The 27,013-nt window shown below is 36.8% G+C and overlaps 1 protein-coding gene and 1 non-coding gene across 4 annotated transcripts in view; both read left to right on the top strand.

Annotated features, from left to right (window-relative positions):
- The window catches only part of LOC128239447 (serine-protein kinase ATM-like), a 65,039-nt gene extending 38,393 nt beyond the window's left edge, over window positions 1–26,646 (top strand). For 2 of the 3 annotated variants that reach the window (XM_052956081.1, XM_052956082.1), the window contains exons 37-60: window positions 460–637; window positions 806–896; window positions 1,332–1,466; window positions 1,628–1,831; window positions 4,642–4,744; window positions 5,155–5,309; window positions 5,549–5,650; window positions 6,457–6,576; window positions 12,333–12,537; window positions 13,222–13,380; window positions 13,544–13,666; window positions 14,940–15,145; window positions 15,787–15,997; window positions 16,240–16,359; window positions 17,235–17,396; window positions 17,667–17,817; window positions 18,048–18,130; window positions 18,351–18,491; window positions 18,787–18,903; window positions 20,261–20,407; window positions 21,711–21,870; window positions 23,338–23,539; window positions 24,195–24,421; window positions 25,000–26,646. In XM_052956081.1, the coding sequence (XP_052812041.1) occupies window positions 460–637; window positions 806–896; window positions 1,332–1,466; window positions 1,628–1,831; window positions 4,642–4,744; window positions 5,155–5,309; window positions 5,549–5,650; window positions 6,457–6,576; window positions 12,333–12,537; window positions 13,222–13,380; window positions 13,544–13,666; window positions 14,940–15,145; window positions 15,787–15,997; window positions 16,240–16,359; window positions 17,235–17,396; window positions 17,667–17,817; window positions 18,048–18,130; window positions 18,351–18,491; window positions 18,787–18,903; window positions 20,261–20,407; window positions 21,711–21,870; window positions 23,338–23,539; window positions 24,195–24,421; window positions 25,000–25,184 (3,687 nt within the window). In that variant the 3' untranslated portion in view covers window positions 25,185–26,646. The remainder of the gene's footprint in view (window positions 1–459; window positions 638–805; window positions 897–1,331; window positions 1,467–1,627; window positions 1,832–4,641; window positions 4,745–5,154; window positions 5,310–5,548; window positions 5,651–6,456; window positions 6,577–12,332; window positions 12,538–13,221; window positions 13,381–13,543; window positions 13,667–14,939; window positions 15,146–15,786; window positions 15,998–16,239; window positions 16,360–17,234; window positions 17,397–17,666; window positions 17,818–18,047; window positions 18,131–18,350; window positions 18,492–18,786; window positions 18,904–20,260; window positions 20,408–21,710; window positions 21,871–23,337; window positions 23,540–24,194; window positions 24,422–24,999) is intronic. The other variant, XM_052956083.1, reaches the window with a different exon arrangement.
- Window positions 11,408–11,600, top strand: LOC128239487 (U2 spliceosomal RNA). Its single transcript, XR_008261894.1, has one exon. It is a non-coding gene; the product is annotated as a U2 spliceosomal RNA (small nuclear RNA).
- Window positions 26,647–27,013: the final 367 nt, after the last annotated feature.

Raw genomic sequence — 27,013 nt, 5'->3', positions numbered from 1 at the left:
AACTTCAGGTCCAGTGGTAGTCTAGTCTACCTTTCTAACTGCAGAGGGAGTTCTGGGAGCTATGAACTGGTCAGTTGCAGGGATGACCATTGGGAGGCCATGTCCATGTCATGGCTGGACAATGTGATCAATAACACTCTGTTCATAGATAGTCTCCCTCATTCTACTTCAGAGGGAGATTTGTGAGCTGGTAATGCCCTACATTATACTGGTCAGTGGTATGGTTGACCATTGTGAGGCGATGTCCATGTCATATGGCTGGACAAAGTGATCAATAACACTCTGTTCATAGATAGTCTCCCTCATTCTACTTCAGAGGGAGTTTTGTGAGCTGGTAATGCCCTACATTATACTGGTCAGTAGTATGGTTGACCATTGTGAGGCGATGTCCATGTCATATGGCTGGACAAAAGATCAATAACACTCTGTTCATAGATAGTCTCCCTCATTCTACTTCAGAGGGAGTTTTGTGAGCTGGTGTTGCCCTTCATTATACATGATGTACTGGTCAGTGGTGGGGATGACCACCATGAGGTACTGTCCAGGCAGATGTCCAGATTCTTCTCTGACCATTGTGGTCAGTCTGAAGGGAGGGTCAGCAGATGCCAATCAATGACAGCTGCTACCACTTCCTCTGGTGAGTGAAACGTTGCATCAATACACATGATAGTGTCTTACATTTTTGTCGAAGCAAATATAATTAATCTTAGCAAAACTTGATGACAGATGTAACCAAATTTTATAGAACAAACTATGAACAGGAACATTGTGCAGGAAGTTGGTTGAAACATGCTTCTATTTTCAGATTGGAAGTGGGCTAGTATGAATGTTGATTCAGTCAGAGTGATGCTAGAAGTTGTGCAGTACCTCAGACAACAGCCTAGACCTAAAAAAGGGTACAAACCTAATAAAAAAAAGTTAAATTATTTTTTTCTCATCTGTTTCCAGGTGGGAAGAGCATTTTCGTCATGCAATTTTTTTTAACCATTGCCACAATTAAAAAAATAAGGTTCGAGATATTCTGATGAAACTTGGTACACATGTTGCTTGAGACAATTTGCACATGTTTGGAAAGGTTGGGGGGGGGGGGGTAAAAGATGAATGTTTGCTCCATGACTCTCTTGTTAAGAAAGAAGATCTTTTCTGAGCATACTTATATTTTATCTTTATTATACTTACTTTGTCAAAGTTTCCTATAAGTGTCTAGATTTCACTCTGCATTTTTTCATTACAGCGTGATAATGTACTGACGAATCTTGTTTCTCTTACCCGGTATGTGTCAGTCTATGAAAAATTCATAAATAAAATGTATTTCACTCTTTTATTTTCAGGCGTAGAGAAATGACTCCTTGGGACAACAATTTCTGGTTGGACATTGACTACCTGAAGGTTGCCATGGCAGCACAGTATGTCTCTGCCCACTTCTCCACACTGATGTATGCTGAGATATGGTTTGATGTGCAGAGGTGAGAAATATGATTGATTGTTGTCCTTGCTTGTCATATTTTCAAAGTACATACAATGACTTGAAGAATTTATTATTTAATCAACTGGTACAACTTATAATCATGTACCAAAATGTTTTGTAAATTGACTTAACCAAACAACCATGTTCTAATCTCACCAGAGAGAAGCAAGCAACCACAAGATCTAGCCAGTCTCAAAAACTTAGTCAGAGCCTTAGTGAGGAGACGAGACTGGACAACCTCAGTGGGGCCTCACAGACCAATGTCCCCATTCAGGGCCTCTTGCTTGAGGCCTATACTTGGATTGGGGACCCCGATGGGGTTTATGGGTGTGGAGCCGGAAGGAAAGCTGATACCTCATCAAGGCAAGTTGTGGGAGTTTTTATTTGTAGGAGTTTGTAATTATTGTACACTGAGGTGGGCCTCTAATGTTGTATGTTTCTGATTAGGGCCTCTTACTTGTGCTCATACCTGCATATAAAGTGGGATTTGTCAGGATAAGTATTAGCACAAAGGAAGTGAATGACATTCTGTTTTTATGCCAGGCATGTTTATGTTACTGGCATTCATTAAAACACAAGCAACTTGATTATGATATTATTGTATTGTTTTTGTAGCTTGAATTTCCGAATATACCTATATATATATATATATATATATGTATATATATATATATATATATAAGTTGTTTTAAAGGCATTAGATCTGCATCATAAATTATAATCAAGACAAGTTAACAGTGATATTTTTAATGAATAAATTATTTTTATGCCCCCGAAGGTGGGCATATTAAAATCGCACCGTCCGTCCGTCTGTCCGTCCGTCCGTCGGTCCGTCCGACTCAATAACTCAGAATATTATGGACAGATTTTAAAATAACTTGCCACATGGGTTCAGCATACCAAGACAAGGTGTCTCGTGCAAGAACCGTGTCCCTACCTCTAAAGTCAAGGTCACACTTAGGTGTTTATTCCCAATGGAATGTTGCATATAAGGACATAGAGTATAGGTTGTCGTGTCCGGGCTGTAACTTTCCCTTGTATGGACAGATTTTAAAATAATTAGCCACATGTGTTCGGCATATCAAGAAGACGTTTCGTGTGCAAAACTTCTGTCCCTACCTCTAAGGTCAAGGTCACACTTAGTGTTTATTCACAATGGAATGCTGCATAGAAGGACATAGAGTATAGGTTATCGTGTCCGGGCTGTAACTTTCCCTTGTATGGACAGATTTTAAAATAACTTGCCACATGTTTTCAACATACCAAGACGACGTGTCCCGTGCAAGACCCGTGTCCCTACCTCTTAGGTCAAGGTCACACTTAGTGTTTATTCACAATGGCATGCTGCATATAAGGACATAGAGTATAGGTTGTCGTGTCCGAGCTGTAACTTTCCCTTGTATGGACAGATTTTAAAATAACTTGCTACATGTGTTCGGCATACCAAGACGACATGTCGTGTGCAAGACCCGTGTCCCTACTTCTAAGGTCAAGGTCACACTTAGTGTTTATTCACAATAGCATGCTTCATATAAGGACATAGAGTATAGATTGTCGTGTCCGGGCTGTAACTTTCCCTTGTATGGACAGATTTTAAAATAACTTGCCACATGTGTTCGGCATATTAAGAAGACGTTTCGTGTGCAAAACTTGTGTCCCTACCTCTAAGGTCAAGGTCACATTTAGTGTTTATTCACAATGGAATGCTGCATAGATGGACATAGAGTATAGGTTGTCGTGTCCGGGCTGTAACTTTCCCTTGTATGGACAGATTTTAAAATAACTTGCCACATGTGTTCGACATACCAAGACGACGTGTCGCGTGCAAGAACCGTTTCCCTACCTCTAAGGTCAAGGTCACACTTAGGTGTTTATTCACAATGGAATGCTGCATATAACAACATAAGAGTATAGGTTGTCGTGTCCGGGCTGTTACTTTCCCTTGTATGGACAGATTATAAAATAACTTGGCACATGTGTTTGAATTACCAAGACGTTGTGTCGCGTGCAAGACCCGTGTCCCTACCTCTTAGGTCAAGGTCACACTTAGTGTTCATTCACAATGGAATGCTGCATAGAAGGACATAGAGTATAGATTGTCGTGTCTGGGCTGTAACTTTCCCTTGTATGGACAGATTTTAAAATAACTTGCCTCATGTGTTCAACTTACCAAGACGACGTGTCACGTGCAAGAACCGTGTCCCTACCTCTAAGGTCAAGGTCACACTTAGTGTTTATTCACAATGGAATGCTGCATATAATGACATAGAGTATAGATTGTTGTGTCCTGGCTGTACCTTTCCCTTGTATGGACAGATTATAAAATAACTTGCCACATGTGTTTGGAATACCAAGACGACATGTCGCGTGCAAGATCCGTGTCCCTATTCCTTAGGTCAAGGTCACACTAAGTGTTTATTCACAATGGAATGCTGCATATAACGACATAGAGTATAGGTTGTCGTGTCCGGGCTGTAACTTCCCCTTGTATGGACAGATTATAAAATAACTTGGCACATGTGTTTGAATTACCAAAATGATGTGTCGCGTGCAAGACCCGTGTCCCTACCTCTAAGGTCAAGGTCACACTTAGTGTTTATTCACAATGGAATGCTGCATATAAGGACATAGAGTATAGGTTGTTGTGTCCGGGCTGTAACTTTCCCTTGTATGGACAGAATTTAAAATAACTTGCCACATGTGTTCAACATACCAAGACAACGTATCGCGTGCAAGAACCGTGTCCATACCTCTAAGGTCAAGGTCACACTTAGGTGTTTATTCACAATGGAGTGCTGCATATAAGGATACAGAGTATTGGTTGTTATGTCAGGGCTGTAACTTTTTCTTGTATGGACAGATTTTAAAATTACTTGCCACATGTGTTTGACATACCAAGACGACGTGTCACGTGCAAGACCTATGTCCCTACCTCTAAGGTGAAAGATACACTTTGTGTTTATTCACAATGGAATGCTGAATATAAGGACGTACGGTAAGAATGTATGTTGTCAAGTATGGGTGGTATTTTTTTATGTTCAGAGGCAATTTAAAATAACTTGCCATATGTATTTGTTTGATCTTTAACTTTTCATGTACTGACCTTGTTTGTAGGTCAATGTCACATTCGGGGGCATTCGTCACATACTGTGACTGCTCTTGTTATACTTCAGAGTGTGCACCTACCAACATGAAAACCAATGGGATAAAGCGGTCGTGTCATGTGACATTGAGATGAGCCAATCAGGGCAGGGCAACCAATATGAACTGTTATACGTAAGTATTCCTGTGTTGATATATGATTTAAACATAATTTTTTTGCGGTTTGGTTTAAAAAAAGCAGCATCTAAATTATATATTTTGAGGGTCATGTTTTTTTTATATCGAACTAATGGTATTACTGTTAATAGTTTCTTCTAACTTAATTCCCATCATATCTAATGTGATGTTGAATTAGATGTAACACCAGCGACTGAATTTAAATTCTTCATGAAAGAAACTGAGGTATTGTCATTCATAGTCTTGGTGTTGTCCTCATCATAGTGTAACAACTGTAACCCTGGATACAGGACTAAAAAGATCAAGAAATTCATATGCAAATAAGAAATTCAACCTGTTAAAAAACCCCAGATGAGCATTGTTGTTCTCTTCACTGCGCTCTTGTAACCTTCTGCTTCATCTTATAGGCCCTCCAGAGTTTTGGTACGAGCCACATACTGTCCATGTATATGCAAGGCATGCTGGGACAGGAAACTGGGACTGTTCTCACCTCCAATACTAGAGAGCTCCAGTTTGAATCTGCATGGAGGGTGGGGCAATGGAATCTTGATGTGCCCAACAAGTAAGATATTAAGATATGAAGCATGTGTTTTCTATGCCGTTGTGACTGCTTTAGTTGCAATTAACTGCACAGAAATTTCAGAATAGCACATTGCCAAAAAATGGATTATTTTATTATAAAACCTGTTATTTTGAGATTTTTCTTATTCAATTATTAAGTCCAGGATAATTTCAATCGTAAATGTAATGAGATCAGATTTAAATACACATGATGTACATACAGTACATGTATAAATATAGGTCACAGGGCAGTCCAGGATTCCATGAATGTATGTACAGATCCCTGAGGTTGGTGAAAGAGGACCATTTCTCTTTGGCTACAAGCTCACTTAACTTAGCGAGGTAAAAAATTTCACTTTTTTTCTGATTCATTAATATATTGTGTATACTGGTAAGGGACCCCTTTTTGCCTGGAAATGGAGGTTTATCTTGAATAACTTGAAAAATGCTCAATTTTACAGGGAGAAAGTTATTCCTCTGAACAAAAAATCAGTATGATAAAATGTATGATGTTTGCTTATTTTAAATATAAATTCACGTGCCTGTAAAATCCACAAAAAATGACTGTGTTTATGATGTACCAATAATTCAACCACCAAGTAGTAATTATTTAAAAAATCTAAAAAAAGATGTACCTGAACGATAATTAAATATGAAATTTTGTTCTTTTTTCTATAAAATTAATCACATATACTATTTGTATGAAAAAAACAATTATTATGGCATTAAACAAGGATTTTACAGGGTGAGCCAATAATTGGTAGGGGTGAAAAAGTGGTCCCTAACCAGTATGGAATAGAATAATAGAGGCTCAAAAAGCTCTCAAAAAGCTGCTGTGCAATGCTGCTAAAGAAATCTGGAATAACATGTATTTCTAGTTAACCAAGAAAGTATTCAATAAGAAAAAAGCTCATTTTTATCAACAAATGTATCATAAGATTGCTTTTTAAATTGGTATCCTTGAATAATTATGATATTATATTTCAAAACAAATACTATTGACTAGATACGGAAGCCTATTTGAATAAATTTGTGATATTACCATCATATCAAACCAAAATACTTGATACTACAGTCTTTGGTCATACTTTTTTAATAAGATGGTCTGAAAGAGTCTTGCATAAAGAGTACCAAGTGAAATATTTCAGAACAAGTGCCCTTCTAAGACTACAGGGTGGGTGCCTGGACAGCACAAAACAGCTCTATTCTGCAATGGCTGACCTCCAGTGTATTAATATGGTCCAAGATATAGCAACCATCCTAAACAGGTACAATGTTTGCCGTTAAGAATTTTGATTTTATTTGTTCGCCACAAAAAATGAGATATTGTCCTAGCCTTGGTTTCGCTGTTGTCATGGTTGTGTAAATCCTCTGCCATAACTCAAAAACCATTTAAGATATTCACATGAAACTTGGTACACCTGTTTCGAGTGACAATGCACACATGGAAAGCAAGACCCATAACTTTGGCTTCAATAGAGTTGACTGTTAAAAAACAACAACAACAGACAAATAATGGTCTTCACTCTAACTGCTCTTGTTCAATTTTTTGATACTTAGCAAAATTTGTCCAGGAGCCGTATTCAATAAGCATCTTAATGAATATTTTCACCTTAGTGAGAATTTCGATATTTTTAACATCAACTATTTTAATTACCCGCTACTTTTTATCAGATTTATTCATATGCATATATTGTTTAGCCTATTCTCTTTCTTATTTTGATATTTTTAATCCCGCGCCACAGAGTGGGGAGGGGATTATACGAATGCACTTCGTCCGTCTGTAAGTCTGTCCGTCTATCTGTCTGTCCGTAACATTTCGTGTCTGGGCTATAACTTACCCATGACCCAGGTCCATACCTCGAAGGTCAAGGTCACATGAGACATTTAAAGGTCAGAGTACACATGCTCGTGTTCGTGCTATAACTTAATTATGCATTAATGAATTACCATATTACTTGGTACAAATGTTGTCCTCATTGAGACAATGTGCAGTAACCTTGACCCGGGTCCATACCTCAAAGGTCAAGGTCACACAAGACATTTAAAGGTCAGAGTACACATGCTCGTGTCCACGCTATAACTTACTTATGCATTGATGGATTACCATAAAACTTGGTACAAATGTTGTCCTTTTTGAGATGGTGTGCAGTGACCTTGACCCAGGTCCATACCTCAATGGTCAAGATCACATCTGACATTTAAAGGTCAGAGTACACATGCTCATGTCCGCGTTGTAACTTACTTATGCATTGATGGATTACCATATTTATTGAACTTATACATTTAATGCACTTTTTAATAGCAACAATTACTGAATTTGATCCAAGAACTCAAACCAATTGCAATTTGTGCCAGTAATCCATCATGAAGTTTCGGGTCCATATTATGACAATGCTAAGTAGAGGATAAGATATAAATGTTAATTGAAAGAGTTAAACAAGTTGCACAGATTGATACTTAGCGCACTCTGCCAAGCATTATCATTTTGTGCAACAAGTTTAATATTTAAAAAAACAATGGACACAAATGTGATAATAAACTTATAACACATGTTTTCTCTTCAAAAGCAGTAAAACAATGTTATGATGTCACCACAATATATATTTATCACTTTATCGAAAATACTTAAGGCTTGCTATTTCATTGGAGTTATAAGTCAAGGACCCATTTTCCTTCTTTTTTTTTTAGCCAAAATAACCTTGACATTGATCTTACCTACACTACACACAATATGAATAACTTTAACAAATATCGTTTTATAATATGTTCATATATCCAAGAATATTTAGGTTACCGATCAAACAACTTGTATTTCCTATATTCCCACTCTTGACCAGTGGTTGTGTACAATTTTGGTCAGATTCAACGTACCAGTCAGGTTGCGAGAAAAACAAAATATACTAAAAAACAACGGTGGGGGATATAGCCGTCCTTCGGACTGCCTTGTTGGTGTACAAACATTCGTTTTCTAAAAATTCAAATTAGAAAAAAAGGAAAATTTTCACTAAGTCGAAAATTGTTACTATATGATGCTTATTGAATACGGCCCCAGGGCATATCTCAAAAACAATTAAAAGGAATTTATTTAAACTTAAAACATATGTAGCTGACAATGTGAATTGGTGCACAATGCAAGAATTCGAACCCTTCAATCCATTTTTGAAAAGTTCTTTCCCTTGTACTTCATTATTTTGTTTTTGAAATAAATATAATTATAATAACTATATAATATTGCTTTTAAACTATTAAAATAAGCAACATTCTGCAACAGCGAAGGCACATTTAACAATTCTTAAAGCTCATCCACCTACAATATCATCTGATTCAGTAAATTACCCATATGCAAACTATCAAGCATTAGGAATCATTGGAAAATTTCTTGATTCAATTATTTATTATCTACAAACGACTTTTTATACGCCCGAAGGGTCGTATTATGTTATGGCCTCCATCGTCTGTCCGTCTGTCTGTCTGTCTGTCCGTCCGTTAGCAATTCCGTGTCCGAGCCATAACTTGGTAACTAATAAAGCAATTTTCAAATAACTTTATACAAATCATCACTACATTAAAAGGATGTGTCGCACGCAATTTCCAGGTCCATACCTCAAAGACTAGAATCACCATGGGGGTGCGTTAGCAAATCCGTGTCCGGGCCACAACTTGGTCACTAATAAAGTCATTTTCAAATAACTTTATACAAAGCATCATTACATTAAAAGGATGTGTCGCGCGCAATTTCCAGGTCCATACCTCAAACACTAGAATCACCATGGGGGGGGGGGGACGTGAGCAATTCCAAGTCCAGGCCATAACTGGGTTACTACTAAGCAATTTTCAAATAACTTTATACAAATCATCTCTACATTAAAAGGATTTGTCAAGCATGCTTTCCAGGTCCGTACCTCAAAGGCTAATTTCACTGGGGTGCGTTAGCAATTCCGTGTCCGGGCCATAACTTGGTAACTAATAAAGCGATTTTCAAATAACTTTATACAAATCATCGCTACATTAAAAGGATGTGTCGTGCGCAATTTCCAGGTCCATACCTCAAAGACTAGAATCACCATGGGGGTGCGTTAGTAAATCAGTGTCCGGGCCACAACTTGGTCACTAATAGTCATTTTCAAATAACTATACAAAGCATCATTACATTAAAAGGATTTGTCAAGCATGCTTTCCAGGTCCGTACCTCAAATGCTAATTTCACTGGGGGGCGTTAGCAATTCCGTGTCCAGGCCACAACTTTGTGTTACTACTAAGGAATTTTTAGAAAACGTGTCCTAGCCACAACTTTGTAACCAATAAAGCAATTTTTAGATAACTTTATACAAATTATTGCTACATTAAAAGGATGTGTTGTGAGCACTTTCCAAGTCCTGCTACTTTTAAACTTAGTAAGCAGAATACTAGCATAACCTAAATGTTTATTAAAGACCTCAAGCCGAATCTTCTTCGGGCGTATAATGCTCCGTTTCGCAGTGCTCTTGTTTCTGTATGTTTAAGTGCTAAGATACAGGAAGTTATTACATTTTTTCACCTTAGTTTTTTAGCAGAGTTAAACAAATCTAAGAACAGTTCAACCTCTTGAAATAGCTGAAGTACTTTTTGACGTACATGTACTTCAGATGACATACTTCAGATGTTTAAAGTATATGTTGAAATGAGGATAAAACCTTTTGGGATAAGCGCTTTAAATATAAGGAAAGTTAAGGTGACAGTTTTTAAGATGAATTGAAAAAGAGAGGGGTTTTTTCTACTTCTATATTGTCAATGTCACTGAGGTTCCTTATATTTAAAGTTGAGCCTTTTTGTGCAAAAGTGTTTAAGCATCTTGAATATATCTTGTGCAATAGCGTTTTAACAGCCTGAATATATTTTGTGCAATAGCATCTTAGTATCATGAATATATTTTGTGCAATAGTGTTTTAACAGCCTGAATATATTTTGTGCAATTGCGTCTTAGTATCATGAATATATTTTGTGCAATAGCATTTTAACAGCCTGAATATATTTTGTGCAATTGCGTCTTAGTATCTTGAATATATTTTGTGCAATAGCGTTTCAGCATCCTGAATGTATTTTGTGCAATAGCGTTTCAGCATCCTGAATGTATTTTGTGCAAAAAGTAAGTTTTTATCCCAAAAGGTTTTATTCTCATTTCAACATGTACTTTAAACATCTGGGGGTACATGTTTGTCAAAAGGTCTGCTGAAAGATTGTCACTTGAGAGTATCGTTAAACAGACTTCTGGATCAAGATTGAAATAAGCGATAACATAATATGCGATGTATGTCAGACTTGTTTTCACTTTCAGAAATGACAATAACATTTATTTATTCTGTAAAGTGATTTTGATAAGAAATTCTATATTCTATAATGAATATGAATTAAGTGTTCCAATACAATAAAAAAAGCTTCTTTTTTTATTATTAAGTAACTTTAAATATTTTTAATTAAATGTCATTACTAAGCTATTGAACAGTTAAAATTACTGCAAACAGTGATTTATCTTCATTTGATTTTGGAGTTGTCTCTCTTTACTCATATTTATATAGGATACTTAATTAATTAACACATTCTTAAGCTAAATAAAATACATTTAACATTATGTGTTAAAGATAAAGAAATGAATGTGTTTTACAAGCACAAACATACTTGTGTGTAAAATATAGTTGAAATATCAATTATGTTTTGTTTAGTGAACAGATTTTATCAGTATGCAGTGTAAATCAATAACAACAACCACATGGTCGACAACCACTTGGCTATCCTGCCTTCAGGCTATCTCGATAATCTTTCTTTTCTTCGCTCTGTTGGCTATGCTATTTATAGCAATAAGAAGTTTTATCCTAGCGTTTAAACATCTTAAATCTGTCTTTATTTCAATAATTTACCAATTAGGTCAATGATATAATTAATATCAAATACATATATATAATTGGCTTTACTTGTTGAATTTAATGATGCAAACAAAACACTTATATCACCTGCAACCAGTTTAATATCAAAGCTTTAACATCGGTTTACCAACCTACAGCAGTTTATATCATGGTTTAAGCTTGGGGCTATATATACTTGGACAGACCTCAGAGCAGTATCGCTTCTCGGCCTTTTGGCTAAGATCAAAGTGTAGTATCTGTTCTTATCAGCTTAATATCTGATACGTCCCCCATTGGGGGACTTCGATATTAAACTGATTTTTGTACACAGATGAGAAGTCAGGGGCTTGCTCCGCTCTCGTCACGGGTTGGCCTGGTATTGCAGTACCTCCAGGATCGGCCCACTCCCCTCCAGGGGAGAAATAAACAATCATACTCTCGTCACGGGTTGGCCCGGTATTGCAGTACTTCCAGGATCGGCCCACTCCCCCCTAGGGGAGAAATAAACAATCATGCTCATGGGTTGGCCTGGTATTGCAGTACCTCCAGGATCGGCCCACTCCCCCCCCCAAAAAACTCAAATGAGGAAATAAAAACCATGACTGGTACATTGTCACTTAAATACTATGAAGGTGTATTGCGGTATCTCCTGTCAGCCCTGAGATCTCCCCGACCAGGGGGGAAATAAAAACATAATTAAATACAGCAAAAATAAAGATTAGTGAATTGAAATTTCGATTACATTATTTGGCTTGTACTTACTGTTTTACCTTGGTCATATTAAGAAACCGTTCACAATATTACTAGAGACAAAATCCAGGCCCATATCTCTGGCTTTTATAATTATTGAGTTATTCCCCTATTTGAACTGGAAAACAACAACAGATGAGTGTTTGAGGTTCACTCCCAAACACTTTGCGATGCTCTTGTTAGACTATTTTGATGGTAATGATATTTAATGAAATTTGATACCAAGATTTTTAACAATGACATTAATGTTTGCAATGTTTGGTTCCACCACTCTAGCTTAAAAACTCTCCACAATCGGTATAGGAAAGAAAAAAAAAAGATATTTGAATTTTGTTTTATTTTTGTATTCAGTATGAACATAATATTATTTGATCGCAATTCGCATAATGTAGGAAATCAGATGGTACCAGCCTTCCTCTTCTGAGTGACACAGTCTACACTGATACAGAGTTTGCTGTCCTTGACCCAGTGTTACACATGCAGTGTACCTCATCTCGACTGCTGCACGAGAAACTTGGGGCCAATACACTGTTTAAGGATGTGGTGACAAGTCTAAAACAGCTTGCTGTAACTGCCAGACAGGCCAACAGACATCAGGTCAGAAGTTTCACTATCTCATTTTAATGTGAAGGAGTATTGCATGTCTATCTAGAACCTAAAATGGGGCAGGGTACCAGACAAAAAGGGCAGGTAAGTGATAGGGGTCAGTTCTAGTTGTGTTGTCTCTTTAAGGCAGGTTATCTGATGCTTTAAAGGAGCTAGACACCAGATGGTTCTAAAATCAACAAATACAGTATTTCCTCAAAACAAGCCTAGAATTGTAAGTATGAGCTAGTAGATTAGGCCGATAATACATCACATGACATAGTTTAAATAATAAAGGCAACAATCATGTTGCTGTCTCATCTGTGTCTCTACGTTTAAAATATCGCATTGTTGATACCCATTTTAAATTATATCTGTTTATGAGTACAGATAAATATTCCATCGCTATTTTTTAACTTACTGGGAAAAGATGCATAATGTCGTAAGCGATGTTTTACATCAGTAAGTAAGATTCAATGCATTGTACACAACAATGTCAATTTTATTTTTGACAATTTTATTTTTTTCTTGCAATTGTATCATCTGGTGTCTAGCCCATTTAATTTATTTTTTGTTATAAAAAGAAAATAGCATCAACAGGATTAGCATAATAAAATGTAAAGTGATTTATACAATGGAGAATTTTCACAGTTTAAGTGTACTCCAGATGCATAAGATTTGAATTTCTTTCCCCAGATATCTGAGAGAGCAATTGCTAGCCTGAAGCAACTGTGTGGCTCAGACCCAGGGCTTGCAATCCCCTGCACAATTGAGGAGGCCCGACTGTTCTGGGCACGTGGGGAGCAAAACATTGCCAAGCACCTCATCAGGGCCTCCATTGACAAGCTTAATAAGGTAATGTTGTTTTTAGACAAAACCTTGTTAGTACATTCTCATCAGGAGCTCTTGAAAAGAGAAGAATAAAAATCTGATAAGGTTAGATTTATATTACTTTGTATGTAAATTCTGAAAAATAATGGTCTAAAACAAATCCTGTCTGTCTTATTCTTTGCTACAGTTGCGCACAACAGACAGTGAATGTGCCAAAATGTTCCCGAAAGCTCTTGGTATCTATGGCGATTGGCTGGCTGAAACTCGTTCAGAAAACCCCAACATCATTATGGAGAATTATATGGAAAAGGTAAGATCATCTTTAAAGTTTCCAAACTTAATGTGAACAATAAGCAGTAATAAGGGAAGTGACAAAAAGTGACCTTTTTGTGAAGGTTAAAAAAAATAAAATGCAGAAAGACGTTGACATCACTTCTTTTCTATGATTGATAAAGGCGTAACACAGAAAAGTTTATATACAGAAGTTTTAATGTGTTTGTGTGATTTTGAGCTTACCTGATCACAAAGTGCTCACCATGAGCTATTGTGATAGGGTGATTGTCTGTCGTCATCTGTCCATGGTCAAAGTTTCCCTTTAAACAACTCCTCCTCCTAAACCACTGGGACCACTGTTCCTTTTCCAGATTCCTTCAATAAAAGTGGTTCCATACAGGACTCTGATTCAAAATCTTCTCTTCAGAATCTGCTAGACCAATTCAAAAATAATTTCACAAAAATGATCCTTAGGTGACCCTAGCCTGATTTTAAAATATTTTTACAGAAATGTTCCTTACGTGACCATTTTAACAAAACTAGTAATTATTTAAATTCTTTTTTTTTTACAATTACTTTATGGTTTTACATGCTTTGAAGATATCAACTCCAAAATTCATGAACTTATTTACACAGTGTGTGTATACCACGTGATAAATTACATCATATATGCTACGTTGGAAGGCAACATTTTGCTTAAAATGAAGACTTAAATCAAAGATAACTTTTCTTTTACTACAACATTTTAAATAAAACAAAGGGCAATCTATTCCACTTAAAGAGCCCCGCCTTAGTTTCATGACCGAAGTTTGATAAGGTGATTAGTTTCATCAAACACTTGGACAAACCTGTTTCCAAAATAATGTTTTGACAGTGCTCCGTCAGACGGCCATATTGTGAACAGGTTTGTTGAAGTGTTTTTAGAAACTTAATGTTTCTCTCAATCAAACTCTGGAAAAAGACAGAAAGCAGGCTGCGTAAGCGGCATTAACTGCGCTCTTATTTTTTTTCAATGGTGTAGTAAAAGATCTTTGATTTAAGTCTTCATTTTAAGCAAAATGATGCATCAGAAAACTGAATTTTTAATTGTTTCAAAATATCTATTATTTCTAACAAATATTGTCTGTTTGGTTGTAGAACATATTATTTTTAACAGGTACAACAAGTTTAAGCATCTTTGCTTCTATCACAATGAAGTGAATATGGCCCCATGTCTGGTTTTTTGTCAAGAAAGTCTAAGTCTGTGAGATATCAGCTCTCATCACAAATGAGCCTAAAGACATATGTATAATTTAAATATCCCGTTGCAGACCATTGCCTTGTATGAGGAACTGGGCGAAGACAAAGAGACATCAGTAGACGCATACCTGTCACTGGCGAGATACGCGGACACTCAGTATCAGAACATCGTGAACTACATGCGGTCCAGCACGTTCGAGGCCAAACAGACACTGATGAGAAACGCAAAGGAAGAGGCCGAGAGATTGAGAGAAGTTATGGGGGAGTCAGCCAAAGAGTGAGTTGCTATTGTATTTAAATATTGAACAACTTACTGGTATCAATGTGTTGTTTGTGTATGTATATCAGGCAAATATATAGAAAGCAATATGTATGCTTCTGTGTAAATTAATATAAAATTTCAAAATTTAGACGATATTTCAATAATATCTTAAAATCTTAAAAATGTAAGATTGAAAACTTCAAAAATAAACATTGTACAATATTTGGCCTTGTATGTTTGTACATGTTAAATCAACTTAAGATTGCTGTGTTCAACATCAGATTTAATAAACAAGTTTTGTTTTTACTCATTTCTTTTTTTTATGTGAAGCTTCGATTTCAAATTTAAATCAGAAAATATCTAAGGACACTACATCATTATATTTATCTTTTGATGTGGGAAATTATCCTCTGAATGGTTTACAAATGAGTTGAGTGTGGTCTAGTGTTATAGATGTTTGCCTCTCACCCTAGAGGTTGTGAGTTTGATTCCACCATAGTTACTGTCTGAAGGACATCAGTACCGGTTTCTACCAAGGAAATAGGCTCGAGAGTGTTTCAGCTTTCAGCTACTTTCACAAGTGAGCTGAATTAAAAATGTATAAAATAAAATTGTTAAAAGAATGTACACAATATACTAATTATCTTTCTGTTCAGTCGCTACCTGCGGACATTAGAAAAGCAGTCAGAGATTGACGAGCTTGAGCTCTCGCGCATGCAGGAGGACCGCCAACTGTTTCTCCTGAAGGCCGTTCAAAACTACATCCAGTGTCTGCGGAGTGGGGATACACACAACCTCAGGGTGTTCCGCCTAACATCTTTGTGGTTTAACAATATTGACAATGAGCTGGTGAATTCAATGATCCAGGTAAGATTATTTGCTTTATGTTTACAAGTCATTTGGAATGACTTGATGTAGTTTCTTGATATTTGCAAATTTGTGGTCAGTATATGACCTCAGAGTCTACTGATTTTGGGGTCAGGAGTTCAAAATTCAAGGTCGTGGTGACCATGACAAAAATTGACATTTATTGTTTCTTCATAAAAATATTAAACTTTACAACAAAAAGAATTTGATAGGAGAAAAAATTATAGAATGAAACCTTTCAGGGTTGTGTGAGCAGTATATCAACCTACAAGTGGCTTCCCCTTATGTATCAACTAGCTGCTCGTATGGATGTGAAGCCGCACAATGGCACCACAGAGGAGTTCCTCAACACACTCAATAAGGTAAATTAAAAGCTGATAAAAAATTTCCTCTTTTTTATATGGAATTCATTAGTTGATATATTTTTTATTTAATGAATGAAGTGGTATATGAAATGATATTAATGTATTAAAGGAATGAATTGTGGGGTTGATGTCATTATCGGGGTATGAACGCAATTGGGTTGGTCAATGTGCGTACTTTGACCAACCCAATTGCGTTCATATCCCCGATAATGACATCAACCCCGCAATTCATTCCTTATATTTACACCAATAGTTCATTATTTCATTCAAGAATTGTTAAAAAAATACTTCATTTCATTTAAGAAAACCTTTTCAGTAATCCGTTCTTACACATTCTGTAAATAGAACGACCCGACTATAACCGGAAACATTTTTTTCAAATGACGTCACAATAACGCGGGAAAAGATCAACCACTTGAAATCACTTTAAAACGTAAAATTAAAACAATTCTGGTACGAATATATTTAAAATATAATAAACTTACACTTAAAAATGTTGATCTATATTTTACGGGACCTGCAGACACAATACAACCAATAACAAGATCAATAGCTTTCATGTATATTGTTATGCAATGAATTACGATCCGAACATATCCGAAGATGTTGCGTTCATCGATTGATGAACGCAATTGCCGAAAGGCAGTTCATTTAAGGAATGGAAGTTGAGGTGTAAATATATGGAAATGGTATTCTTTGTTACTTTTGTTGATATAATTATCAGGACATTTTATTTTGGCAGATACCAAAATAATCATTGAAACAAATTGCAAAAGAAATATGAATTAACATAGACCATGTAAATTAAATCATGGTTATTTTTCAAAGATAGATAATGATACTTACCACCCCCCTACTCTCTTTTGATCCAGCTGATGTATGACACGGCGGTAGAACACCCTCATCACACCCTGTTCTGCATTCTTGCCCTCGCTAATGCCAACAGGGACACAGAGCTACTGCAGCAGGGTCGGGCCAGCAAGAGGGGGTCTCGGCTCTCCAAGTCACAGCAACCAGATTCTGCTGTTGAGGAAGTTAGCTTCCGTTTTCAATCAATAACTTTTGAATGAGTAGGGGTCGTGTCTTCTAGCATAGTATGCACATTGCTCATGGTCAGAAGATGACCACTATTTATTTTCAGGTCAATGTTACTCCGGTTAATATTAAAGGCTTCAATAGCAATATTAATTGTCAAAGTTTTGACTATTGACTGACAAGCCATTCAATAAGTGTATGTATAGCTTGTTTCACAATCATTGTTAAATAAATAAGTATAAACTAAACTTAGTGTTTAATCTTTAAAGGGTCGAGTGCAAGCTGCGAAGTCACTGGTACAGAAGTTAAGACAAGACAAGAAAGTTGGCGGGATTATAAGGGACTTGGAGAAACTGTGTGATGCCTACATACAGTTGGCTAACTGGGGGGTCTCACAGTATAAAACAACCACCAGTATGTGTATGTACTGAAATTTATGACATTAAACAAATATATGCTATTGTGGGTAACAACAAATAGCAATTTAGACTGTTTCTGTTATGTTAAATGTTTGATCATCTTCAAACATGTTTCAAACTTGCTATGTTAATGGACAGAATTAAAATACAGAATTAAAAAGAAGGAATTTGAAAATATCATTTTTCATCATACAGAAATAATACCATGTTATATTTTGTATCTCATTTTAGCACCCATCCCGTTACCTGATGCTCTATGGATTTCAAAGCTTAAAGATCTGAAGAAAGTTCCGGTTCCCACGAAAGACATTATGGTGGGTGAGAATAACTCCTCTTGGATTCTGTGTTTGCTCTTTTCATGTACATTTATATTCTGAACCTAACTAGTTGTTATCTTGCTTAAGTGTTACATATCCATCTAAAATTTATTTGACAAAAAACTATGAAAACAGTCAAATTATTTGAACACCTATTATAATAACCCGCAAACAAAGTTATGAATCAGGTCAATTAAATAAATGGCTATTACTTCAGGTTAAACCATCAGGAGACTACAGCGATGTCCCTTACCTGGTGAAATTTGAGCCAACATTCAAACTGGCTGGTGGGATCAATCTTCCTAAGATCATCTCTTGCATGGGCTCTGATGGCTCCAAGAATAGACAATTAGTCAAGGTAATGGTGGCGCTATTATTTGTGCACAATATTTTAAACAATTGCTTGTTTACCTAACTTTGTATTGATCACAATAAGGGGAAATAAAGCAACTTAGATTTTGTAAATTTGTAATCCATTACAGAGCAATATACCAGGCATTAAAACACTATTGCCTTACCGATAAATGAAGTTGAAGTTTCACTTGCATGCTCTAAGATATACTTGTATGCACACTGCTGTCTCTAACTAGTTAAGGCTGTTGAAAATTATAATGCCATCGACTTTGTACCTAATATCCCTATCTCGTCACCAGGGTCGTGATGATCTGCGTCAGGATGCTGTGATGGAGCAGGTGTTTGGAATGGTAAACAGTCTGCTCAAGAAAGATCCAGCCACACGGAAACGCCAGCTACACGTCCGACAGTATAAGGTATATGTACTTTCCCACTACCATTTCTCCAGTTTGATGTGGTGATGCAGCAGGTGTTTGGAATGGAAAGAAAGATACGGCCACACAGAAATGCCAGCTACATGTTTGACAGTATAAGGTATATATATGTACCTATGTTCAAGTGTTGAGTTGCAGTGATTGACGGGTGTTTGAAAAAATCTAGTCAAACCTGGGCACTCAGAAACACCAGAAACATGTCAGGCAGTATAATGTAGAGGAGAACTGTTGGTTTTAGTGTACAATAGTGTAATAGGGTGGTTTCTTATGGCCACGACTATAATTACGGTCTAACTCAGCAGTTAGGGTTCAGTGTAGTTAGATAACACGTCGGAAGTCTTCAGGGGCTTTTATTACATATATCAATTATCCACAGCTCTGAAAGTACATAAAAACCAACTTAAGCATATTACACAAGAGTTAAAAATAAGTCTGTATATTTTCTATAATACTTTGAGAATCAATAATCCTCATAATTAATACTATTTTCTAGCAGCAATACTATTACATAATATAATCAAATTAAAACAATACAAACATCATATACAAAACAGGTACAAACACATTTCACATCCCATTACATATAATCTAACTCACCAGCTGTAGGCCAAACTGCCTATATTCTCCCTGACACATACATTCAACCGGTGCCGCAGGGTTGATTCACTATTTTGACCTTTTAGAAATATTATAACTATCATATTTCAAACTTACTAAATACTTAGATACAACTGCTCAAAAGTAATTATAACAATTACACTTCTAATTAAATAATATTCTAGAAATACTAGGTTCTAGAAGTAGAACTAATTGACTAACCTTCAATATCTTTTCTCGCCTATTCCAACAATTACAGATAATAAAAGTAAAATATGATGTGTTCGCCTTGAAAACAAAGAACAGAATGATCCAGTGTTCCCACCAAAAATGTCAATTTAGGGATTATAGTCACAGATGAACACACAGCAATTATATTTTAAAATTACTAAGAAAGGCAACTCTGTCAATAAAGTCAAAGCTGATTTGCTTGTTTTCTCCCTTACATTAAATCAAACTCGCTTAAAAATAAAATGTAATAATTATGAAACTTGGGACTTTGTTACAATAGCTATATGTTTCACACAGTTTGCACCAAAAGCTGTATATTATGAGTGACTTTGCCACTAGTGAAATATCTCCTATTGGTGCTCACAAGATGAAAAACATAGCTGAAACAAACATTTCATGGCTATATATGTTTTTTGAGATACTATATTATATTCGCTAAACTCTGGGCTATCAGTGCCATGGAAATTAAACAGAAAAAATGAAAAATGATAATAATTGTCCAATTCCTTAGGTGATCCCACTGTCACAGCGTAGTGGTCTATTGGAATGGTGTGAGGGAACCCAGCCAATTGGAGAGTACCTTATAGGGTCAAAGGGCGCACATGCCAGATACAGGCCCCACGACTGGCCCCATATGGAGTGCCGCAGACACATGGCTGTAAGTGTTATCAATGGAGGTGGAGAACTATAGATATGTATATCAAACCTCAAACATAAATGAGGCAACGCCATAGGTCTAGGACTGGTCACACGGTGACCCCATATTTTTCCATATTGGGTCACCAAATTTCTATCATACCATAATGGCGTCTATATTTTATTACAATGAATGTTCCGCTGAATAAATGAAACATTTTTTACCCGATTACACAAGTAGTAAATTAGTATTTGAGTACTCGGACGATCACGGGAGTACTTGTTGCCATCCAAAATTTTAAGGTATGAAGTCAAAGGTCATTGTCGCTGTGACCTTGGATACAAAATTCATGTCCAACAGATAAATATATTGAGTATGCTTGGTCCTATAGTTAGTCATGACCAGCAGATGGTCCCTTTGATTGATTTTAAGGTCAGTAGGTCAAATGTTAGGATGACCTTGGACACAAACCCCTTGTTCGATCAATATAAGGAGAACACTTGGACCTAAAGTTCTCAAACTTGGAGAGGTTGGTCAGATCTCTACTGATTTTTATCCTAACTTCATACTTTCCATTTATACTGGAGACTATAACTCATCAACAAATGAAACATTTAGAACTTGAATATAACTATCCTCAAATTTGTAATGTCATAACATTAAATAACTCCAAAGACATTTAATGCGAAATGACTAATTGGTTGCCATAATGGGTGAGGGGGGATTGCATTTGGGGTCCCAGTTTAGCCCAAAATGGTTGAAACTGCATATCTTTCTCTTAAGAAACTGAATACTGTAATTTTAGTTGAGTTGACATATTGTGACCAAACATGATATATTGGAAGTGTTTATGGAGACCATTTAAAAGGATTGCGGGCCCCAAGGGGGAAGGTCACTCGAAAAAAAATAGAAAAACTGTAATAAGTGAATATCTTTGGGTACAGTTCATTTATTATAGTTAAACCTTGTAACTAATTGTACAATAGGAACATGTTTTCCAATGAGTCATACTTTAAGGAAAAATATATTCCAACTAATCAAGTATATAGAAATGTTATATTGACACAGGCTGTTCAAGTTCAATGTCAATCATTGACAACCTGGTTTCCTGGTATTGTGGCATTTCTTGTTAAGTATTTCAATTCAGACGGGATTATTTCAGTGCATTCTTTTCATAAGTAGATGGCTATTACAATTACTTACAAAGAAAGTCCACAGTTTTCTTCCTGTCAATATTCACTTGGTCTATTAAACTAATTGTCCCCTGATGTTTTTCAAGAATTCAGAGTTCATACTGAAAATTATCTGTATTAACCAATTTTAGTCTGCCACGACAGTGGAGGGGAAGTATAAGGCTTATCAGCAGATCTGTGAGAAGTTCCAACCGGTGTTCAGACATTTCTTCCTGGAGAGGTTTGCAGCTCCGCCTGTTTGGTTCCAGAGACGACTGGCCTACACACGCAGCATAGCTACCAACTCCATTGGTAATGGGATGGATGAGACTTTCTCAGATCAGTCAAAGTTTGTTTTTTCATGTCTAGCGTTTGGTAAATACAGATTTTCACAGGCCAAGAAGTAAAATTCATCATGACTTACAAAGGTCTGTAAGTGTTGGCTTATCCTGACTTGCATAGGTCATAATGTGTTGGTTTATATGAAACTGCACTGGTCAGTAGGTAATGGCTTGTTAATGTGTTGGTAAATCCTGACTAGCATACATGTAGGTCTTTATGTGCTGGTTTATCCTGAGGTCAGTAAGTGTTGGGCTCATCCTGAGGTCAGTAAGAGTTGGGCTCACCTGAGGTCAGTAAGTGGTGGGCTCATCCTGAGGTCAGTAAGAGTTGGGCTCACCTGAGGTCAGTAAGTGTTGGGCCCATCCTGAGGTCAGTAAGTGTTGGGCTCATCCTGAGGTCAGTAAGTGTTGGGCTCATCCTGAGGTCAGTAAGTGTTGGGCTCATCCTGAGGTCAGTAAGTGTTGGGCTCATCCTGAGGTCAGTAAGTGTTGGGCTCATCCTGAGGTCAGTAAGTGTTGGGCTCATCCTGTGGTCAGTAAGAGTTGGGCTCACCCTGAGGTCAGTAAGAGTTGGGCTCATCCTGAGGTCAGTAAGAGTTGGGCTCATCCTGATGTCACTAAGTGTTGGGCTCATTCTGAGGTCAGTAAGAGTTTGTCTCATCCTGAGGTCAGTAAGAGTTGGGCTCATCCTGAGGTCAGTAAGTGTTTGGCTCATCCTGAGGTCAGTAAGAGTTGGGCTTATCCTGTGGTCAGTATGTGTTGGGCTCATCCTGAGGTCAGTAAGTGTTGGGCTCATCCTGAGGTCAGTAAGTGTTGGGCTCATCCTGAGGTCAGTAAGTGTTGGGCTCATCCTGAGGTCAGTTAGAGTTGGGCTCATCCTGAGGTCAGTAAGTGTTGGGCTCATCCTTAGGTACTATGTGTTGGGCTCATCCTGAGGTCAGTAATTGTTGGGCTCATCCTGAGGTCAGGAAGAGTTGGGCTCATCCTGAGGTCAGTATGTGTTGGGCTCATCCTGAGGTCAGGAAGAGTTGGGCTCATCCTGAGGTCAGTAACTGTTGGGCTCATCCTGTGGTCAGTAAGGGTTGGGCTCATCCTGTGGTCAGTAAGAGTTGGGCTCATCCTGAGGTCAGTAAGAGTTGGGCTCACTTGAGGTCAGTATGTGTTGGGCTCATCCTGAGGTCAGTAAGGGTTGGGCTCATCCTGTGGTCAGTAAGAGTTGGGCTCATCCTGAGGTCAGTAAGTGTTGGGCTCATCCTGTGGTCAGTAAGAGTTGGGCTCATCCTGAGGTCAGTAAGAGTTGGGCTCATCCTGAGGTCAGTATGTATTGGGCTCACCTGAGGTCAGTAAGTCTTTGGTTCATCCTGATTTTTCCTGAACATGTGTTGTTATAGACCTTTTAAATTATTGTTACTCTATTGCTCGTAATGTCCATTTACAGTTGGCTACATCCTGGGTCTAGGAGATCGCCACCCCCAGAATATCTTGATTGACTGTAACACCGCTGAACTGGTGCACATTGACCTAGGTGTGGCATTTGAGCAGGGGGAGATACTCCCGACCCCGGAAACGGTCCCCTTCAGGCTGACCCGGGATATTGAGGATGCTATGGGGGCTTCAGGGGTAGAGGGGGGATTCAGGAGGTATTACAACTTGAACATTTGTTGAAAATTATGACATGGTGGTGAAGTTGATTGATTAATAAAAAATAATCAAATTCAGTAATCAATATAAATCTTAAAGATTAACGAATGACCATTTAATTTATTGTTGAAAACAATAATGAGAGTACCATAATTAAGAGTATATAGGAGATTTTATTTGATTGATTTGGAACACAATATCTTCCCATGTTATTATTGGTCTTTACCATTGAGATTATGTAACACAAGCAAGGATCCCTGATATAAATCTTAGGTTATTTTACTGTACCTACTAAATCATCACCTGTTGTTGCCAGTCGAAGCTCAAGAGTATGTGAAGTAACCAACAGCCTGTTAATATAATATATCATTATAGTTATATACCTATTTTTCTCAGGTGATGTTAGGCTCTATTTGATGTATTGTGTAGTTACCAACAGCCCGTTGGTATAATACATGATTATACATACTTATCTTTCTCAGGTGTTGTGAGGCCACGCTTGGTGTACTGTGTAGTAACCATGGGGCCCTTGATATAATACATCATTATACATACCTATCTGTCTCAGGTGTTGTGAGGCCCTGCTTGGTGTACTGTGTAGTAACAAGGGGGCCATGGATATAATATATCGTTATACATACCTATCTGTCTCAGGTGTTGTGAGGCCACGCTGGAGGTAATGCGTCACAACCAGGAGTCCCTGTTGACTATTCTCGAGGTGCTTCTGTATGACCCACTTCACGCCTGGACGATCTCGCCAGCCAAGGCTTTTGCCCTGCAACATCGTCGGGGAGGCGAGAGCGGGGATACGGTGGATGTCGGCAATACCACCTCCGGCGACATAATGGATTATGCCGAGAATCACAGCAACAGGACAAACAGTAAGAGTTGAGGGTTGTACGTGTGGGTTTATGGTTGGATTGCCTCTAGTTATATGTCAAATTGAATGATAGCCATAGTTGGATATTTTTTTAATCTCCATTAACTAACTTCATGATTGACACTGGAACCGCTTTCATTTCTTATGTGGCATTGTCTGTTATGAAACAGAATTCCTGAGAAAGACTTTCTTGTGATAAAAACAACTTATTTTAAGTATTTTCTTAAATTATAGACAAACTTTTAATTGAATGATGCTTGTAGACTTAAAATCTACAATAATACAGGGTGTTGTAACTGTTTACATTACATTTAGGCTCTTACTAGCTCTCATGATCAAGGATGAGAAAATATCTGCTTCATGATATTCCAGGAAAAAGAAGATTATTGAGAGTTTGTAAAAAAAATGAATATGTTGAAAATGGTTACCACTGTTTACTTGTTTTTTCGATTTCTATATTGAATTATCATCCCAATATCTACCACAGAAATTTTATGTTAACCCTTACATGATAAAATTTAAGAGTTCTCATGTTATCATGTTAATTTAAAGTCGCCTTATTATCCATTGTTGTAACAGGTGCTACCCAGGAGAGTGCTAACAAGTTAGCGGAGCGTGTGTTACTACGGTTACAACAGAAGCTAGCTGGGGTGGAAGACGGGGTACAACTCAGCCTGAATGGACAAGTGAACCATCTCATACAGGAGGCCCGCAATCCACACAACCTCTCAAGACTATTTCCTGGATGGCAACCTTATATATAGTGAATGTAGTGAATGATGATTTCTTAATTTTGTCAATTATAATAAATTTATTTTCTGTCAAGAGTCTTCATAAATAAATAAGATAAGAAGATTGGAACTTTGGATGGCAGGCTCACATAGGGAAGAAAAAAACAAACATTTTAAGGTTTATTGAAACTTAACTGCTTTTCTATCTGGAAATCTTCTGAATTTGTTTGGAGAATTTTTTTTCATGTTTTGAAAAAAGAAAACTTATTTTTTTATGCAAGTAACATTGATAGGCATTAAATTTGTTCCATGTTAAACAGTTATTTTTTGTTGAAATGGAAATTGTGTTCTAGTAGTTTGTAAAAAAACAATTTTTAGCTTGTCTGTTTTTCAAAGAATGATGTTGCCATTCACAATGACATCAGTGGGGTTGTGCAAATTCTTTAACCTTGGCTGTTAACTTAAAAATATTTCCAAATCTCAAGATATTGGAACATAATTAATGTTTCCAGAGCTAATATGGACAAGTATAGCAGGGCCAATAACTCTTGCTTAAATGATTGTTGAGTTATCCCCCTTTTTCAACTGGAAATAACAGATAATAATTTAGGTTATTCAGTGCTTTACAGTCGAGTCTTGCCTAAATAGTACATGCATGCATTCTATTAAAGTGTTGTAAAAAAAATGTGTTCAGTAAAAAAGGCATTCTGCATTTAGTGTTATATTCAGAACAATTGAGTTCTTGCTATACAGTTTTGTTTTATTTGAAGCAAATTGTTCTGATCTGACATTGTGTTGAATTGTTATTTATATAATTCAATTTGAACAGTATTTACTCTGTTTTTCCATGTAACCTATATTTAATGTTACGGGGTTAGTTGGCGACCCAATATTGGATATACAGGGCAAAGGAAACCATATCGGGTGAGAGCGAAGGTCAAACCTGAATATTGTTTCCTGCGCCCCATATATCCCATATCTGGTCTCCGACTTACCCCTTAATATTATGACTGTCGACAATCTGTTTACATTGATGAATTTTGGGAAATGTTTCATTTATTCTTCAGAATTGGAAAATAGATGCCATTTTGATGCAATATAATTGAGTGATTCAATATGGAAATATATGTAGTCACGGTGTGACCTGTCCTGGACCAATGGCGTTACACCATATATGTAGGAGGCTTGATATAGACAGCTATCACAAATCGTTAGAAAATTCAAAGCCAGTATCTTTCATTTTGTATGCTCCTTTTAGCTAGCAAGATTATGAGGTAAAACCAAAAATGTGTTCAACTGAAGATGTGACATGTGATGTTTTTACTGAGAGTTCTGCACCAGTAGTGTTCATAAATTTAATCAATTGTTCGTATGTAAGCATAATAATGTTGTACTGTTATGAATTTCTTTAAAATGTGCTTTTAAATTGTTGTGTGATTTATTTTTGAATTCATTTGTATAACTTGTGCTAGTTGTTTTTAATAAATCAGGTGCTTTCAAAGATGTTTTTGTTAGTAGTTTCAAATGATATAATTTGTATACATTAAACGAGGGTAAAATCATTCCACAGAGATGTTCATATGCCCATGCTGGGAGTTTGTCGGTTCAAGCCCGATCGTAAATTTATTAAGAATATGACCACCACACAGAGTGCGTATTTGGCCTTGTGAACTTTCATATAAGGTCATCTGTCACCTTTCTTATTTCTGAAGCTTCAAAAATAAATCAGTAGGTCAAAAGTTCATAGACAATTTTATCCAAGCAAAACATTGATATTTGTTTTCAAAACTGTACACATGGTCCAAATTGTATTGTTGTCTTTATCATTATTCTAACCTTTACCACCTCATTGCATCAAGGAA

Source organism: Mya arenaria, chromosome 6, assembly GCF_026914265.1.
Source record: "Mya arenaria isolate MELC-2E11 chromosome 6, ASM2691426v1".
NCBI classification, from domain to species: Eukaryota; Metazoa; Mollusca; class Bivalvia; order Myida; family Myidae; genus Mya; species Mya arenaria.
This window is presented reverse-complemented; position numbering and strand designations above follow the sequence as displayed.